The sequence below is a fragment of the Salmo salar genome, chromosome ssa05 (assembly GCF_905237065.1).
Source record: "Salmo salar chromosome ssa05, Ssal_v3.1, whole genome shotgun sequence".
NCBI classification, from domain to species: domain Eukaryota; kingdom Metazoa; phylum Chordata; class Actinopteri; order Salmoniformes; family Salmonidae; genus Salmo; species Salmo salar.
In genome coordinates, this window is record NC_059446.1 from 77,889,642 (window position 1) to 77,907,506 (window position 17,865).

The following is a 17,865-nucleotide window of genomic DNA, read 5'->3' on the forward strand; positions in this document are numbered from 1 at the left end:
TAGCGCGCTTGGTGACATGCCTCGCGCCAGGTGCCAGATCACAGTGAGAGACGCGCTTAAAATCAACTACACACACAGCAGCAAAAAGCCGAGTAAACGTTAAAGTCAGTTGAGATAGATAACGGGTAAGTTGCTAACTAACAGACATGCCATAACTGAGGCGCACATTCTATATGTCTGTAAACGGAAAGGGCTAGGCCTACTACATAAGTGAAAATCAAAGTAGCTTACGTTAGCAAATTAACAGTAGCTAAATTATGATATCATGATTGACGTGACAAAGTTCAGGCCAAAGTTGTCTGCGTGTCTTTGTGTAGCCTAGAGAGTATATGGCGGTGCCTGGTGATGTCAGAGGAAGAGGCCTGTCTGGGCTCCCCGATATGAATGGAGAAGAGGAGGAGGAGGAAGAATCACATGAGGTGAGAGCAACAGTGAACACACACACGTCATGTGTGCTAAACCAACTACAAACAATGGGCCATGGCAGAGTAAGATAATGTGTGTGTGTTTCCAGGTGTTGCTGAGCGTGTTTGCCCAGCATGGGCAGTTGGGGTTGTGTTTCTATGACAGCAGAGACTTCACTCTGCACTACATGCCTGACACCTCAGACAACCACGAGCTCCAACTGTTGGCCAGAGGTACATACTAAAGTTAAACACACATACACTTACACACACCTAAACTACTAACTGACCCAAACACATTTCTCCGTCCCCCTGTCCCTCTCCCCTCGGTCCCCTCTCCCTTGTCCCCCTCTCCTCCTCTCCCTCCCCCTGTCCTCTCCCTCCCCCTGGTCCCCTCTCCCTTGTCCCCCTCTCCTCCTCTCCCGTCTCCTTCTCCTCTCCCTCCCCCTGTTCTCCTCTCCTTCCCCCTGTCCCCGGTCCCCTGCCTCTGCCCCCTCCGGTCTTCCCCCTCCCTCTCTCAGTGGTCCAGGAGGTGAGCCCTCATGTGATCATTACCAGTGCTAAGCAGGAACGCTGCATGGTCCAGTTCGTGCAGGGACTGGGTGAGGAGGAGCACCGCACAGGGAGGACTGGGGAAGGCAAAACTTTAGGCTGGCCGGGGAGGGGTGATGGTTAAGGTTTATACATTTGTACTTTCTTCCCCTTTCTCACTTTATCTGCTTGCCCTTCTATCACTCTCTCTCAAGCTTTCTCCTATCTCTCACTCTCTTCTTTTTCTCTCTCTTCTATCCCCCTCTCTTTCTGACTCCCTCTCCTCCCTGCTTCCAGGAGGCAACCCAGACTACAGGCCTGAGGTGGTGACCTATCCCTATGTGGACTTTGGTAAGAACAGCTGCCTTGCCTGTGGTAATACACTAGGTATTGTTCTCAGTGTAACTTTTGAACATCAATAGTCAAGTTTTCAGTTACAGATTCTCTCTCTCCCCTCTCTTTACCACAGGTCTGGAGGTCAGTAAGCAGAGGCTGTTGTCTGCCCATTTTCCCTTCCTTCCTCCCGCCGTCTCAGAGAGAGAGAGAATCTCCTACCTCTCCTCCTGCATCTCCTTCGACTCCCCCCTCATGGTGAGTTCTCCTCCCCCCTCATGGTGAGTTCTCCTCCCCCCTCATGGTGAGTTCTCCTCCCCCCTCATGGTGAGTTCTCCTCCCCCCTCATGGTGAGTTCTCCTCCCCCCTCATGGTGAGTTCTCCTCCCCCTTGTTCCAGGAAAATAACCTCACACTGACATTTGAGATTAAATTGAAAATTGTGTGTGTGTGTGTGTGTGTGTGTGTGTGTGTGTGTGTGTGTGTGTGTGTGTGTGTGTGTGTGTGTGTGTGTGTGTGTGTGTGTCCTAGCTGCGGTCAGTAGGTGCGTTGCTGAAGTGTCTGGACAGGAGGAGAGTGGGAGTGGAGCTAGAGGACAGCAGTGTGGGAGTCCCCATCTTACAGTTCCACACCTACACACTGTAAGACACACACACAACACACACATACAGAGAGATGGGTCAGTTGTGTATAGGTATTGTGGTTGAATGTTTTTTTTCACATCTGAATTTCATTCCTCTTACAGGAAAGACATAGTGTACGTGGACCAGGATACTTACAGGTCAGTCCCCCTGGAGACGAACACAGACACAAACACACACACACACTCTCTCTGCCATGTTTGTTGTGTGTTCCAGCGTGCTGCAGATCTTCAAGTCGGAGCTGCACCCCTCTGTGTACAAGCTGCAGTCTGGGGAGAAGGAAGGGCTCAGTCTCTATGGTAACACACATTATGGGAAGTTAATGCGCTGATGTGATGTCAGTACATTCTCACACTCGCATTATGAGAAGCGGTGATCTCTCAGGCGTGTTTCCTGTAGTGATGATGTCATGGGTGTTGGTGTCTCTGTTTCAGGGATACTGAATCACTGCAGGTGCAAGTTTGGCTCCAAACTGCTTCGGTGAGGAAAACCTGTTCTCATGGTTGAAGTGTCAGAAACCAACCACACACAGATTATATCTGAGAAACATAATCAATACCTCAGTACCTGTTTGTGGTGCGTAGTCATAATCTATCCATCCTTGTTCAGCTAGTTGGTTATTCGATCTCTCTCTCTCTCTCTCTCTCTCTCTCTCTCTCTCTCTCTCTCTCTCTCTCTCTCTCTCTCTCTCTCTCTCTCAGCCAGTGGTTTCTGAGGCCTACTCGTGACCTGGCGGTGTTGAACAGGAGACAGGAAGTTGTGAGATTCTTCTCCTGTCCACGCAACTCTGACTCCCTAAACACTTTGCAGTCCTCCCTACGCAACATCAGGAACATCCCGGTAACCATGACCTGTGAACTTTACCCTTCAGCGCCATGCAGGCCTCAGTCTGCATCATCAGTGATGAGTATGAATATTCTGTAATAAAGAGTTATTTCTCCTGCTGTAGACTCTCCTGCGTTCGATGTCTCTGTCTCACACCAAAGTCTCTGACTGGCAGGGTCTCTACAAGGTAGGAGTTCTATGGCCATTTATCTATATGAATAGCGTGTCTGAATGTGTATTAGACAATCTACGGTGCAGTGTGAATAGTGTGTGTGTGTCTGTGTTGTAGACAGTGTATAGTGCAGTGTGTATCAGGGACACAGTGCGCTCCCTGCCTCAGTCCATCCAACTCTTCCAGGAGATCAGTGAGGGATTCTCAGATGACCTTTACTACATCGCCTCGCTCATCAGCAGAGTGGTGGGACACACAGTACACACGTCAGGTGCAGCTCCCATGTTCTGTATGTCAATGTGTTTCATTCTCATTTTATTCTGTGATTTGTGTATTGTATAGGTGGACTTTGAGGGCAGTTTAGCAGAAAACCGTTTCACTGTCAAACCCAATGTGGACCCTGCTATAGACGAGAGTGAGTATTCATAACATTAGGCAATGCTGAAGGTTAGAGTTATGTTAGGATTATGTTTGTTGAAGGTTGGGATTGTTGAAGGTTGGGATTATGTTTGTTGAAGGTTGGGATTATGTTGGTTGAAGATTGGGGTTATGTTTGTTGAAGTTTGGGGTTATGTTTGTTGAAGGTTGGGGTTATGTTTGTTGAAGGTTGGGGTTATGTTTGTTGAAGGTTGGGGTTATGTTTGTTGAAGGTTGGGATAAGGTTAGTTGAAGATTGGGATAAGGTTAGTTGAAGGTTGGGATAAGGTTAGTTGAAGGTTGGGATAAGGTTAGTTGAAGGTTGGGATAAGGTTAGTTGAAGGTTGGGATAAGGTTAGTTGAAGGTTGGGATAAGGTTAGTTGAAGGTTGGGATAAGGTTAGCTAAAGGTTGGGATAAGGTTAGCTGAAGGTTAGGGTTTTGTTAGCTGAAGGTTAGGGTTAGCTGATGGTTAAGGTAAGGTGAAGGTTAGGGTCATCTTAGTCACCTCCGTCTGCTCCCTCTGCCAGAGAAGAGGAGGATGATGGGACTGTCTGACTTCCTGACGGACGTGGCTCGCAGAGAGCTGGAGCACCTGGACACCCGCATCCCCTCCTGCTGCGTCATCTACATCCCCCTGGTCTGAGACATCTACTATTACTGTCTGTCTACATCCCCCTGGTCTGACATCTACTACTACTGTCTGTCTACATCCCCCTGGTCTGACATCTACTACTACTGTCTGTCTACATACCCCTGGTCTGACATCTACTACTACTGTCTGTCTACATCCCCCTGGTCTGACATCTACTACTACTGTCTGTCTACATCCCCCTGGTCTGACATCTACTACTACTGTCTGTCTACATCCCCCTGGTCTGAGACATCTACTACTACTGTCTGTCTACATCCCCCTGGTCTGAGACATCTACTACTACTGTCTGTCTACATCCCCCTGGTCTGAGACATCTACTACTACTGTCTGTCTACATCCCCCTGGTCTGACATCTACTACTACTGTCTGTCTACATCCCCCCTGGTCTGACATCTACTACTACTGTCTGTCTACATCCCCCTGGTCTGACATCTACTACTACTGTCTGTCTACATCCCCCTGGTCTGACAACTACTACTACTGTCTGTCTACATCCCCCTGGTCTGACATCTACTACTTCTGTCTGTCTACATCCCCCTGGTCTGACATCTACTACTACTGTCTGTCTACATCCCCCTGGTCTGACATCTACTACTACTGTCTGTCTACATCCCCCTGGTCTGACATCTACTACTACTGTCTGTCTACATACCCCTGGTCTGACATCTACTATTACTGTCTGTCTACATCCCCCTGGTCTGACATCTACTACTACTGTCTGTCTACATCCCTCTGGTCTGACATCTACTACTACTGTCTGTCTACATCCCCCTGGTCTGACATCTACTATTACTGTCTGTCTACATCCCCCTGGTCTGAGACATCTACTACTACTGTCTGTCTACATCCCCCTGGTCTGAGACATCTACTACTACTGTCTGTCTACATCCCCCTGGTCTGACATCTACTACTACTGTCTGTCTACATCCCCCTGGTCTGAGACATCTACTACTACTGTCTGTCTACATCCCCCTGGTCTGACATCTACTATAACTGTCTGTCTACATCCCCCTGGTCTGAGACATCTACTACTACTGTCTGTCTACGTCCCCCTGGTCTGAGACATCTACTACTACTGTCTGTCTACATCCCCCTGGTCTGAGACATCTACTACTACTGTCTGTCTACATCCCCCTGGTCTGAGACATCTACTACTACTGTCTGTCTACATCCCCCTGGTCTGAGACATCTACTACTACTGTCTGTCTACGTCCCCCTGGTCTGAGACATCTACTACTACTGTCTGTCTACATCCCCCTGGTCTGAGACATCTACTACTACTGTCTGTCTACGTCCCCCTGGTCTGAGACATCTACTACTACTGTCTGTCTATGTCCCCCTGGTCTGAGACATCTACTACTACTGTCTGTCTACATCCCCCTGATCTGAGACATCTACTACTACTGTCTGTCTACATCCCCCTGATCTGAGACATCTACTACTACTGTCTGTCTACATCCCCCTGGTCCGAGACATCTACTACTACTGTCTGTCTATGTCCCCCTGGTCTGAGACATCTACTACTACTGTCTGTCTACATCCCCCTGGTCTGAGACATCTACTACTACTGTCTGTCTACATCCCCCTGGTCTGAGACATCTACTACTACTGTCTGTCTACATCCCCCTGATCTGAGACATCTACTACTACTGTCTGTCTACATCCCCCTGGTCCGAGACATCTACTACTACTGTCTGTCTACATCCCCCTGGTCTGAGACATCTACTACTACTGTCTGTCTACATCCCCCTGGTCTGAGACATCTACTACTACTGTCTGTCTACATCCCCCTGGTCTGACATCTACTACTACTGTCTGTCTACATCCCCCTTGTCTGACATCTACTACTACTGTCTGTCTACATCCCCTTGATCTGACATCCATCATGGGGTTACCCATCCCTGGTTTACATGCTAACAAGGATGCTAAATGCTAAACAAATACATCTAAAGTGTACCTTGCTGACTGTCAGGATCAATAGGATGCTGATGCTTTCTAAACATCCATAAAATGAGGTGAAATTGTAATCTGGATGTCCTATCCTATCAACATAATTTATTTATCTCTTTCTTTCTCTCTCAGATAGGGTTCCTGCTCTCGGTCCCTCGGTTGCCCAGCATGGTGGAGAAAGAGGACTTTGAGATAGAGGGCCTTGACTTCATGGTGCGTGTATGATACATGTGTATGTTTGCACCCACTGTGAGTATGAGTTTATGATGTGTGTATGTTTTCACTGTGTGTGTGTGTGTGTGTGTGTGTGTGTGTGTGTGTGTGTGTGTTTAGTTTCTGTCTGAGGAGCGTCTGCACTACCGCAGTCAGAGAACCAAGGAGCTAGATGACCTGCTGGGAGACTTACACTGTGACACCAAAGGTCAGGCTGTCAGCCCTCCCCTCTTTCTCTCGCTCCTCTTCTCTCGTCTCTCTCTCTCTCTCTGTGCCCTCTCTAAAATGGGGACACACATAATCCAGAAAAAGAAATATCAGAACGAGCAATGTCAGAAACCGGAATATAAACCACGGGTTGGAGGCACTTTAATTGGGGAGAACGGGCTCATGTTAATGAAGTGGAATGGTATTAAATACAGCAAACAAATTAAACATGCGCAGAATACAACAGGTGTAGACCTTACCTTGAAATGCTTACTTACAAGCCCTTAATAACCTCTTTGGGCTAGGTGGGACACTAGCGCCCCATCTCGACAACATCCGGTGAAATTGCAGAGCGCGAAATTCAAAATACAAAAATCGTAATATTAAACATTCATGAAAATACAAGTGTCATACATCATTTAAAATCTTAAATTCTTGTTGTATCACATTGTATGCTTTACGGCGAAAGCATACAATGTGATTATCTGAGGACAGTGCCCGCATACAAAAGCATTAAAAACATTTTCCAAACCAGCAGAGGCATCACAAAAGTCAGAAATAGCGATAAAATAAATCACTTACCTTTGAAGATCTTCCTCTGTTTGCAATCCCAAGGGTCCCAGCTACAAAAGTCCTTCTTTATATCCCAAAAAAGTCAGTTTAGTTGGCGTGTTTGATTCAGTAATCAAGTCAAATCAAAGGTTATTTGTCACGTGCGCCGAATACAACAGGTGTAGACCTTACAGAGAAATGCTTACTTACAGGCTCTAACCAATAGTGCGAAAAAAAGGTGTGTGTGTGTGTGTGTGTGTGTGTGTGTGTGTGTGTGTGTGTGTGTGTGTGTGTGTGTGTGTGTGTGTGTGTGTGTGTAGGTAAGTAAAGAAATAAAAAAAACTGTAAAAAGACATTGGAAAATAAGAGTAGCAAGGCTATATACAGACACCGGTTAGTCAGGCTTATTGAGGTAGTATGTACATGTGGGTATGGTTAAAGTGACTATGCATATATGATGAACAGAGAGTAGCAGTAGCGTAAAAAGAGGGGTTGGCGGGTGGTGGGACACAGTGCAGATAGCCCGGTTAGCCAATGTGCGGGAGCACTTGTTGGTCGGGCCAATTGAGGTAGTATGTACATGAATGTATAGTTAAAGTGACTATGCATATAAGATAAACAGAGAGTAGCAGGGGGAGGGCACACAATGAAAATTGTCCGGGTAACCATTTGGTTACCTGTTCAGGAGTCTTATGGCTTGGGGGTAAAAGCTGTTGTGAAGCCTTTTTGTCCTAGACTTGGCTCTTCGGTACCGCTTGCCATGCGGTAGTAGAGAGAACAGTCTATGACTGGGGTGGCTGGGGTCTTTGACAATTTTCAGGGCCTTCCTCTGACACTGCCTGGTGTAGAGGTCCTGGATGGCAGGCAGCTTTGCCCCAGTGATGTACTGGGCCGTACACGCTACCCTCTGAAGTGCCTTGCGGTCGGAGGCCGAGCAATTGCCGTGCCAGGCAGTGATGCAACCGGTCAGGATGCTCTCGATGTTGCAGTTGTAGAACCTTTTGAGGATCTCAGGACCCATGCCAAATCTTTTTAGTTTCCTGAGGGGGAATAGGCTTTGTCCTGCCCTCTTCACGACTGTCTTGGTGTGTTTGGACCATTCTAATTTGTTGTTGATGTGGACACCAAGGAATTTGAAGCTCTCAACCTGCTCCACTACAGCCCCGTCGATGAGAATGGGGACATGCTCGGTGCTCCTTTTACTGTAGTCCACAATCATCTTCTTAGTCTTGGTTACGTTGAGGGATAGGTTGTTATTCGGGCACCATCCGGCCAGGTCTCTGACCTCCTCCATATAGGCTGTCTCGTCGTTGTCGGTGATTAGGCCTACCACTGTTGTGTCGTCAGCAAACTTAATGATGGTGTTGGAGTCGTGCCTGGCCATGCAGTCGTGGGTGAACAGGGAGTACAGGAGGGGACTGAGCACGCACCCCTGGGGAGCTCCAGTGTTGAGGATCAGCGTGGCAGATGTGTTGCTACCTACCCTCACCACCTGGGGGCGGCCCGTCAGGAAGTCCAGGATCCAGTTGCAGAGGGAGGTGTTTAGTCCCAGGTTCCTTAGCTTAGTGATGAGCTTTGAGGGTACTATGGTGTTGAACGCTGAGCTGTAGTCAATGAATAGCATTCTCGCATAGGTGTTCCTTTTGTCCAGGTGGGAAAGGGCAGTGTGGAGTGCAATAGAGATGGCATCATCTGTGGATCTATTTTGGCGGTATGCAAATTGGAGTGGGTCTAGGGTTTCTGGGATAATGGTGTTGTTGTGAGCCATTACCAGCCTTTTAAAGCACTTCATGGCTACGGACGTGAGTGCTACGGGTCTGTAGTCATTTAGGCAGGTTGCCTTTGTGTTCTTGGGCACAGGGACTATGGTGGTCTGCTTGAAGCATGTTGGTATTACAGACTCAATCAGGGACATGTTGAAAATGTCAGTGAAGACACCTGCCAGTTGGTCAGCACATGCCCGGAGCACATGTCCATCTGGCTCCGCAGCCTTGTGAATGTTGACCTGTTTAAAGGTCTTACTCACGTCGGCTACAGAGAGCGTGATCACACAGTCATCCGGAACAGCTGATGCTCTCATGCATGCCTCAGTGTTTCTTGCCTCGAAGCGAGCATAGAAGTGATTTAGCTCGTCTGGTAGGCTCGTGTCACTGGGCAGCTCGCGGCTGTGCTTCCCTTTGTAGTCTGTAATAGTTTGCAAGCCCTGCCACATAAGACGAGCGTCGGAGCCGGTGTGGTATGATTCAATCTTAGCCCTGTATTGACGCTTTGCCTGTTTGATGGTTCGTCGCAGGGCATTGCGGGATTTCTTGTAAGCTTCCGGGTTAGAGTCCCGCACCTTGAAAGCGGCAGCTCTACCCTTTAGCTCACCCGTTCCACTTGTTCAACATGCATACAAAGGAATCCCAAAAGTTACCAATAAACTTCGTACAAACAAGTCAAACAACGTTTCTAATCAATCCTCAGGTACCCTAATATGTAAATAAACGCAACATTTTGAGACGGAATGTAGTATGTTCAATACCGGAGATAAATAACAAGGTACGTGCGTCCACACAGTCAAAATGAGAGCCACCTTGAAAAACTACAACTACTAATTCATTTTTCAAACCCTTTCTAAAGACTGTTGACATCTAGTGGAAGCCATAGGAACTGCAATCTGGGAGGATTTCTTTTGAATATCCCATAGACAAGCATTTCAATGGGTGGTGACCTCAAAAAAACAAAAGAATCCGGATGGATTCTCCTCGGGTTTTTGCCTGCCATATCAGTTCTGTTATACTCACAGACATTATTTTAACCGTTTTTTTTAGAAACTTCAGACTGTTTTCTATCCAATACTACCAATTATATGCATATCCTAGCTTCTGGACCTGAGTAACAGGCAGTTTACTTTGGGCATGTCAGTCACTTCCGAACAACTTCCGAATACTGTCCCCTAGCCTTAACCAACAATACAGTGAAAGAAATTAGAGTTAAGAAAATATTTACTAAATAAACTAAAGTAAAAAATGTATAAAAAGTAACACAATAAAATTACATAACAATAACGAGGCTATATACAGGGGGTACCGGTACCAAGTCAATGTGCGTTGGTACCAGTGGCGATTTTAGCATGTAAATCTTGGTGGGGCAAAAAAAACAATTGTGGGATGCATGCCAGCAAAGCCACTACACAACACGACACTAAACAATACATTAATTGCACTATAACGGTGCCCAATAACTGTTAGGGCTTACATAAAACTTTCCCAACAGCAGAGTCCCAACAGCAGTCCCAACACCTTACCACCTACACCTGGCTGTCAGCGGAGACTTGTCTGTCAGCGAAACAGTTCATTCAGCCTCATTTACTGCCTTTAAAAAAAACATAGCTGATATGTAACCTTTATTTAACTAGGCAAGTCAGTTAAGAACAAATTCTTATTTACAATGACAGCCTACCCCGGCCAGACTTGGACGACTCTGGGCCAATTGTGCACCGCCCTATGGGACTCCCAATCATGGCCGGATGGGATACTGCCTGGAAATGGCTGACGTGTTTAAACAAATGTGGTTTCTACTGACAATTGAGATGTACAAACTATGGCATAAGGGGACGACAAGCGAATAACAGGCAATCCGTAATTTTGATTAAGACATTCATGAGCAAGCTAGGACGGGCGTAGTCAATATAACTATTTGTTCAGCACTTTTGAGATGTACAGCAACAGAATTCAGAACATGGGCCGTTCTTAGTGTTCTCCCTGTACACCAAGTCAAAATTGAAGGATAAATAAAGGGGGCATATAAGCAGACAATGAAAGGTCTTACAATATTCGATGATTACATTTCTAAAAAAACTGGTTATAGGCTACATGTGCACTACCAGGTCAGAACAAAATTAAGAAGTGAAAATAGACCAAATTATTTGGGTGAGGCACATGGGCTACTAACAGCTTACTACACAACATACACTTAGTATTACTTTCTTAGCTACAGTATACATATCTCCCTGCCATATTACATCATTTATGCAGCAGCATACAAGACATTTTTGGACTCACCTTGTTGTCCTGTGTTCACTTGAACAGGAAGGTGGCGCGGCGCTCCTTTGTGGGCACATTTTGTCATCAGTCTGGCATTCTCTGGATTTATGATGCTTTCAAGACAACTGGGACTATATGAAAAGGAGGGCCAAAGAGGCCCCCATTAACATCGCAGGGCTGAAGTGGAGCGGGTCGAGAGTTTCAAGTTCCTTGGTGTCCACATCACCAACAAACTATCATGGTCCAAACTCACCAAGAATTGTGAAGAGGGCACGACAACACCTTTTCCCCCTCAGGAGAATGAAAAGATTTGGCATAGGTCCCCAGATCCGCAAAAAGTTCTACAGCTGCATCCTGACTGGTTGCATCACCGCCTGGTATGGCAACTGCTCGGCATCTGACCATAAGGCTCTACAGAGGGTAGTGCGTACGGCCCAGTACATCACTGGGGCCAATCTTCCTGACATTTAGGACCTATATACCAAGCGGTGTCAGAGGAAGGCCCAAACAATTGTAGGACCAAAAGGCTCCTTAACAGCTTCTACCCCCAAGCCATAAGACTGCTATTATTAACAATTAATCAAATGGCCACCTGGACTATTTACATTGACCCCCCTTTGTTATTACACAGCTGCTACTCGCTGTTTATTATCTATGCATGGTCACTTTACAAATTACCTCGATTAACCTGTGTCCCCGCACGTTGACTCGGTATCGGTACCCCCTGTACATAGCTTCGTTATTGTTATGTAATTTTCTTATTATCTTTTTGATATTTTTTTTTTACTTTAGTTTATTTAGTAAATATTTTCTTAACTATATTTCTTGAACTGCATTGTTGGTTAGGGGCTTGTTGTTTTTGGCGCATGGGACAAATACAATTTCATTTGATCACGTAGTACCAGTCTTGGACGACATCAAACCAGGACGAGAAGCTAGTAACGCTAGCTAGCTATGCTAACTTATGCATTTACATTTTACATTTTTACATTTTAGTCATTTAGCAGACATTCTTATCCAGAGCGACTTACAGTAGTGAATGCATACATTTCATACATTTTTTTCTCCGTACTGGTCCCCCGTGGGAATCGAACCCACAACCCTGGCGTTGCAAACACCATGCTCTACCAACTGAGCCACACAGGACCGTGCGTGCGCCTTCTCATCCTACAGTTACAAATAACATCAACTCTTTTCAGAATATTAAGTAGCAGTCTGCCTACCTGTTGGTTCTTAACTCCGTAATTTTAATTCCATCTTCCGTTGATTAGATATCTCCTAACCTTTGCCACACATGGAGACTATGATTGTAGCCTATTGGCACTTTGATGACTTATGATTGGCCAACAACATGCTACATGCACCAATCTCCACTCTTCTGAAAAGCAAGACCAGCAGCATAAATTATACATTTCTGTCTTGTCTCTCTGCTGCAGCAGTCACGTTTGGATATTTACAGGCCCTTCCGGACAAGTCAGTTAAAATTACACATACTCAAGACCTGTGACAATCATATGAGATCTGACCCAGACCCGTGGCGTTATTTAGAATTCTCTAGGGTACAACCGAAGAAACCCTTTGGGGAAGAAAAAAAAAAGTAGACCATACTCTCTGCATGTCTGAATCTCTCTCTCTCTCTCTCTCTCTCTCTCTCTCTCTCTCTCTCTCTCTCTCTCTCTCTCTCTCTCTCTCTCTCTCTCTCTCTCTCTCTCTCTCTCTCTCTCTCACAGACATGGAGACAGCGGTTATGACACAGCTGCAGACCACAGTGCTGGAGAGAAGCGCCTGTCTATACAAGGTGTGCGTCTTTATGTGGTATCTCTGTGTGCACACTTACCTTTTCGTGGGATTATGCTACGTGTGTGTGTGTGTGTGTGTGTGTAGGTTCTGGATCTGAGTGCTGAGCTGGACTGTCTGATGGCACTGAGCCACGCCTCCCAGGAGTACGGATACACTACCCCCACTCTGGCCAACCACCACAGGATAACACTCAGACAGGCCAGGTACGCACACTCAGACCCCATTCCAGCTGGCTAAATGCCTGTATGAACCCCTAAGGTATCCAGGGAGGAGGTTAGAGAGGCAGATAAGGGTTGTTGTTGCTCAGATATCTCTTTCTCTCACTCTCTCAGACACCCTCTGTTGGAGTTGTGTTCTCCTATGTTTGTGTCTAACTCCTTCCTGAGTTCTGAGACTCTGGGACGGGTCAAGATCATCACCGGACCCAACTCATCTGGCAAGAGCATCTACCTCAAACAGGCAAAGACAGACACACACTTACTCACACACACAGAAAGTGTCAAAGACAGTTTCAGGATAGATTGTTGTCTCTTCCTTCTGATTGGCTGGGTCAGGTGGGTCTGATTGTGTTCATGGCTCTGATTGGTTCTGACGTGCCAGCGAAGGAGGCAGAGATTGGTCTGGTGGACGGAATCTTCACACGCATGCAGAGCAGAGAATCTGTGTCTGTAGGACTCAGCACCTTCATGATAGACCTCAACCAGGTACACACACACACTACACACACACACACACACACTACACCAGTGGTGGAAAAAGTACCAAATTGTCATACTTGAGTAAAAGTAAAGATACCTTAATAGAAATTGACTCCAGTAAAAGTGAAAGTCAGAGAGAGAGAGAGAATTAGAGGGAGCATACTTAAATTCACACAGGCCACAAGATAAGACAGGAGAATTACACCAGATATAACAGACTGACCCTAGCCCCCTGACTCATAGACTATTGCAGTATAGATACTGGAGGTTGAGACGGGGGGGGTCGGGGGACACTGGCCCCGTCCAACGATAGACATTTTACATTTACATTTTAGTCATTTAGCAGACGCTCTTATCCAGAGCGACTTACAGTAGTGAATGCATACATTTCATACATTTTTTTTTTTTCTGTGCTGGCCCCCCGTGGGAATCGAACCCACAACCCTGGCGTTGCAAACACCATGCTCTACCAACTGAGCTACAGGGAAGGCTAATAGCCCTGGTCAGGGCCAACCAGGCAGGATATAAATACTACTTGAGTAAAATTCTAAAAGTATTGGATTTTAAATGTACTTAAGTATTAAAATGACATGTAATTGCTAAAATATACTTTAAGATCAAGATGCACTATTCATAAATCGCTCCGCCATTTCCTGGTTCCAAAAATCCTAATAGTTTGCCAAATGTCAGTTTATGTGACAAAACAAGCAGTCATTCTGTAGAGAATCATTGTACCATCTAAACCGCTGTGAAATATATTTTCTGTAACCAAAACTATTGTATATTCAGCTTTTTGAAGCTGGTGTACAAAACCAAAAGTAAAAGACGCAAAAACAAACTTCAGAACGCGAAGCATAGAAACACATCTATCGCTTCTTAGACTTGCTTTCAGTGGGAATGAAATATCTATAACTCACAATTCTATGTGAATTTGGTCAGGTCAAGCAAAAATTTACATTATTTATCAAAATTAAAAGTATAAATCATTTAAAATTTTAAGCAAACCAGATGGCACAATATTTTTATTTTTTTAATATTGATAGCCAGAGGCACAGTCCAACACTCATTTACAAACAAAGCATGTGTGTTTAGTGAGTCCGCCAGATCAGAGGCAGTATGTAGGCAGGGAAGTTCTCTTTAAGTGCGTGAATTTGACTATTTTCCTGTCTTGCTAAGAATTTAAAATGTAACAAGTAATTTTGGGTATCCGGGAAAATGTATGGGAGTAAAAAGTACATTATTTTCATTAGGAATGTAGTGGAGTAAAAGTAAAAGTTTTCACAAATATAAATAGTAAAATACAGATACCGCCCAAAAAAACTACTTAAGTAGTACTTTAAAGTATTTTCACTTAAATACTTTACACCACTGCACTACAGACACACATGCATTTACCTATTCTCAGTGTGTCATACACGTATGTGTGTGTATGTCTGTGCTACAGATGGCTCATGCTCTGAACCACAGCAGCGGTCACTCACTGGTCCTGATTGATGAGTTTGGGAAAGGAACTAACACGGTGAGAGAGAGGGAAAGAGGGATGAAACACGTGAGAGACATGAAAGTAGGGATGGAGGAGAAAGGTCTCCCTTACACTGCCCAGTTATTTGCCTTTCTTTGGGTCTTTCTATGCTTCAGTGTTTCAATGTGGTTCCAAGTAAACTGTTGAACTGTTTCTCACCAGGTGGATGGGCTTTCCCTTCTGGCGGCATCTATCTCTCATTGGCTGAAAAGAGTTCCAGCTGAGGTTCCTCACATTCTATTGGCCACTAACTTCCACAGTCTGCTACAGCTGGGTCTCCTACCTTCCTCAGGCCTGCTGTCACTACTGGTACTGCCTGTGTATGTGTGTAATCTGTCCCTTTCTGTATGTAAGGCCGGGATTTGTTGGGGAAAAACCCTTTTAAAAGGTGTATTGTCTGCCCTAAGCATGTCTTGGACTGAAGCCCTAAGCATGCCTTGGACTGAATCCCAGCCTTGATATGTTTGTGTTGTGTGTGTGTGTGTGTGTGTGTGTGTGTGTGTGTGTGTGTAGACTCTGGAGACAGCGGTGGATGGGGATGAATTGGTGTTTCTGTACCAGCTGAAGGATGGGATCTGTCGCTCCAGCTACGCAGCCAACATCGCTACACTGGCAGGCCTTCCCCCCAGCCTCGTACAGAGAGGAGTGGAGGTACACTACACCACACACACACTAGCATAGCTGCGGGAAGTAGGGGTGCTGCAGCACTCCCTGAAAAATCGGAAGATTTTATTTTATATGTAGAGTGCATTCGGAAAGTATTCAGACCTCTTGACTTTTTATACGTTTTGTTACATTACAGCCTCAAATACACACAATACCCCACAATGACAAAGCGAAAACAGCTTTCTTTTAAACATTTTTGCACATTTATTACAAATAAAAAAACATACCTTATTTACGTAAGTATTCAGACCCTATGAGACTCAAATTTGAGCTCAGGTGCATCCTGTTTCCATTTTTTTTTAAGAAAAATGCAATTGCAACCTCTTTGCAATAAGGAATTGAGACCAAAAGCTCAAGAGAAGTTAAGTGTTTAATACCAAGGATACAGTCAGCTGAGTGCACACATTTAGAAGTTCACAAAACATCTTATACTCTTCCCTCCTTTTGGTCACCACCCTCTTGTAGGTGTCACCTCCCCAGCTATACATTTTATAACCCCAATGAGTTTCCCTCCTTTCCCCTGTGGAATGTCCATGGTCCTATCTTTGTTTTGCTAGATGTCAGAATCACAACCCGTCCATCTTCATTGTCCTGGGCCTGACCCTGCTCTTTGATCCTAGGCAATTTCCTCTTATCTGATTAGGTCAACCTTTCTAAATTAGCATACACACAGTTTCATGGCCTAAACTCCATTAATAATCACAATACTCATTCACTAAACAGGATACAAACAAACTACAGTTTAACTTGAAACATGTTACATTTTAATAGAATCCATCACATTCATCATCCTTGAGATGTTTCTACAACTTGGAGTCCACCCCAATCAGGCTAGTATGGTAGAGTGACCAGACAGCAGCCACTCCTCAGTAAAAGGCACATGACAGCCTGCTTGGAGTTTGCCAAAAGGCACCTAAAGGACTCTCAGACCATGAGAATCAAGATTCTCTGGTCTGATGAAACCAAGGTTGAACTCTTTGGCCTGAATGCCAAGTGTCACGTCTGGGGGAAACCTGGCACCATCCCCCATGGGGAATCGTGGTGGCAGCATCATGCTGAGGGGTTGTTTTTCAGCGGCAGGGACTGGGAGACTAGTCAGGATCGAGGGAATGCTGAACATAACAAAGTACAGAGATCTTTGATGAAAACCTGCTCCAGAGCGCTCAGGACCTCAGACTGGGGGCGATGGTTCACCTTCCAACAGGACAACAACACAAAGACAACACAGGAGTGGCTTCGGGACAAGTCTCTGAATGTCCTTGAGTGGCCCAGCCAGAGCCTGGACTTGAACCCGATCAAACATCTCTGGAGAGACCTGAAAATAGCTGTGCAGTAACGCTCACCATCCAACCTGAGAGCTTGACAAGATCTACATAGAAGAATGGGAGAAACTCCCCAAATACAGGTGTGCCAAGCTTGTAGCGTCATACCCAAAATGACTCGAGGCTGTAGTTGCTGCCAAATATGCTTCAACAAAGTACTGAGTAAAGGGTCCTGAATACTAATGTAAATGTGATATTTCAGTTTTAAATTTTTTGTAAATTTGCTAAAAAAAAAAGGGTTTGTCATTATGGGTATTGTGTGTAGATTGATGAGGTGGGGGGGAAAAAACAATTTAATCCATTTAGAATAAAGCTAACATAACAAAATGTGGGAAAAGTCAAGGGGTCTGAATACTTTCAGAATGCGCTGTGTGTGTTTATACAGTTGAAGTCGGAAGTTTACATACACTTAGGTTGGAATCATTAAAACACATTTTTCAACCACTCCACAAATGTCTTGTTAACAAACTATAGTTTTGTTCGGTTAGGACATCTACTTTGTGCATGACACAGGTAATTTTTCCAACAATTGTTTACAGACAGATTATTTAACTTATAATTCACTGTATCACAATTCCAGTGGGTCAGAAGTTTACATACACTAAGTTGACTGTGCCTTTAAACAGCTTGGAAAATTCCAGAAAATGATGTCATGGCTTTAGAAGCTTCTTGACATCATTTTAATCAATTGGAGGTGTACCTGTGTACTCAGTGCCTCTTCGCTTGACATCATGGGAAAATCTAAAGAAATCAGCCAAGACCTCAGAAAAAGATTGTAGACCTCCAAGTCTGGTTCATCCTTGGGAGCAATTTCCAAATGCCTGAAGGTACAATGTTCATCTGTACAAGCAATAGTACGTAAGTATAAACACCATAGGACCACGCAGCTGTCATACCGCTCAGGAAGGAGACACGTTCTGTCTCCTAGACA

The 17,865-nt window shown here is 45.2% G+C and overlaps 1 protein-coding gene across 5 annotated transcripts in view; it reads left to right on the forward strand.

Annotated features, from left to right (window-relative positions):
- Positions 1-17,865, forward strand: part of msh5 (mutS homolog 5) — a 19,923-nt gene continuing 2,058 nt past the window's right edge. Inside the window, exons 1-24 of one of the 5 annotated variants that reach the window (XM_045719001.1) lie at positions 1-125; positions 318-419; positions 515-638; positions 926-1,006; positions 1,233-1,286; positions 1,405-1,526; positions 1,799-1,908; positions 2,013-2,048; positions 2,125-2,207; positions 2,343-2,388; positions 2,610-2,748; positions 2,858-2,920; positions 3,023-3,151; positions 3,248-3,320; positions 3,852-3,961; positions 6,059-6,139; positions 6,260-6,347; positions 12,657-12,724; positions 12,811-12,929; positions 13,059-13,185; positions 13,281-13,430; positions 14,869-14,943; positions 15,109-15,266; positions 15,460-15,597. In XM_045719001.1, coding sequence (XP_045574957.1) covers positions 330-419; positions 515-638; positions 926-1,006; positions 1,233-1,286; positions 1,405-1,526; positions 1,799-1,908; positions 2,013-2,048; positions 2,125-2,207; positions 2,343-2,388; positions 2,610-2,748; positions 2,858-2,920; positions 3,023-3,151; positions 3,248-3,320; positions 3,852-3,961; positions 6,059-6,139; positions 6,260-6,347; positions 12,657-12,724; positions 12,811-12,929; positions 13,059-13,185; positions 13,281-13,430; positions 14,869-14,943; positions 15,109-15,266; positions 15,460-15,511 — 2,178 coding nt within the window. In that variant the 5' untranslated portion in view covers positions 1-125; positions 318-329 and the 3' untranslated portion in view covers positions 15,512-15,597. Of the gene's footprint in view, positions 126-317; positions 420-514; positions 639-925; positions 1,007-1,232; positions 1,287-1,404; positions 1,527-1,798; positions 1,909-2,012; positions 2,049-2,124; positions 2,208-2,342; positions 2,389-2,609; positions 2,749-2,857; positions 2,921-3,022; positions 3,152-3,247; positions 3,321-3,851; positions 3,962-6,058; positions 6,140-6,259; positions 6,348-12,656; positions 12,725-12,810; positions 12,930-13,058; positions 13,186-13,280; positions 13,431-14,868; positions 14,944-15,108; positions 15,267-15,459; positions 15,598-17,865 lie in introns of those variants that run through there. The other 4 variants (XM_045718997.1, XM_045719000.1, XM_045718998.1 and 1 more) reach the window with 4 other exon arrangements.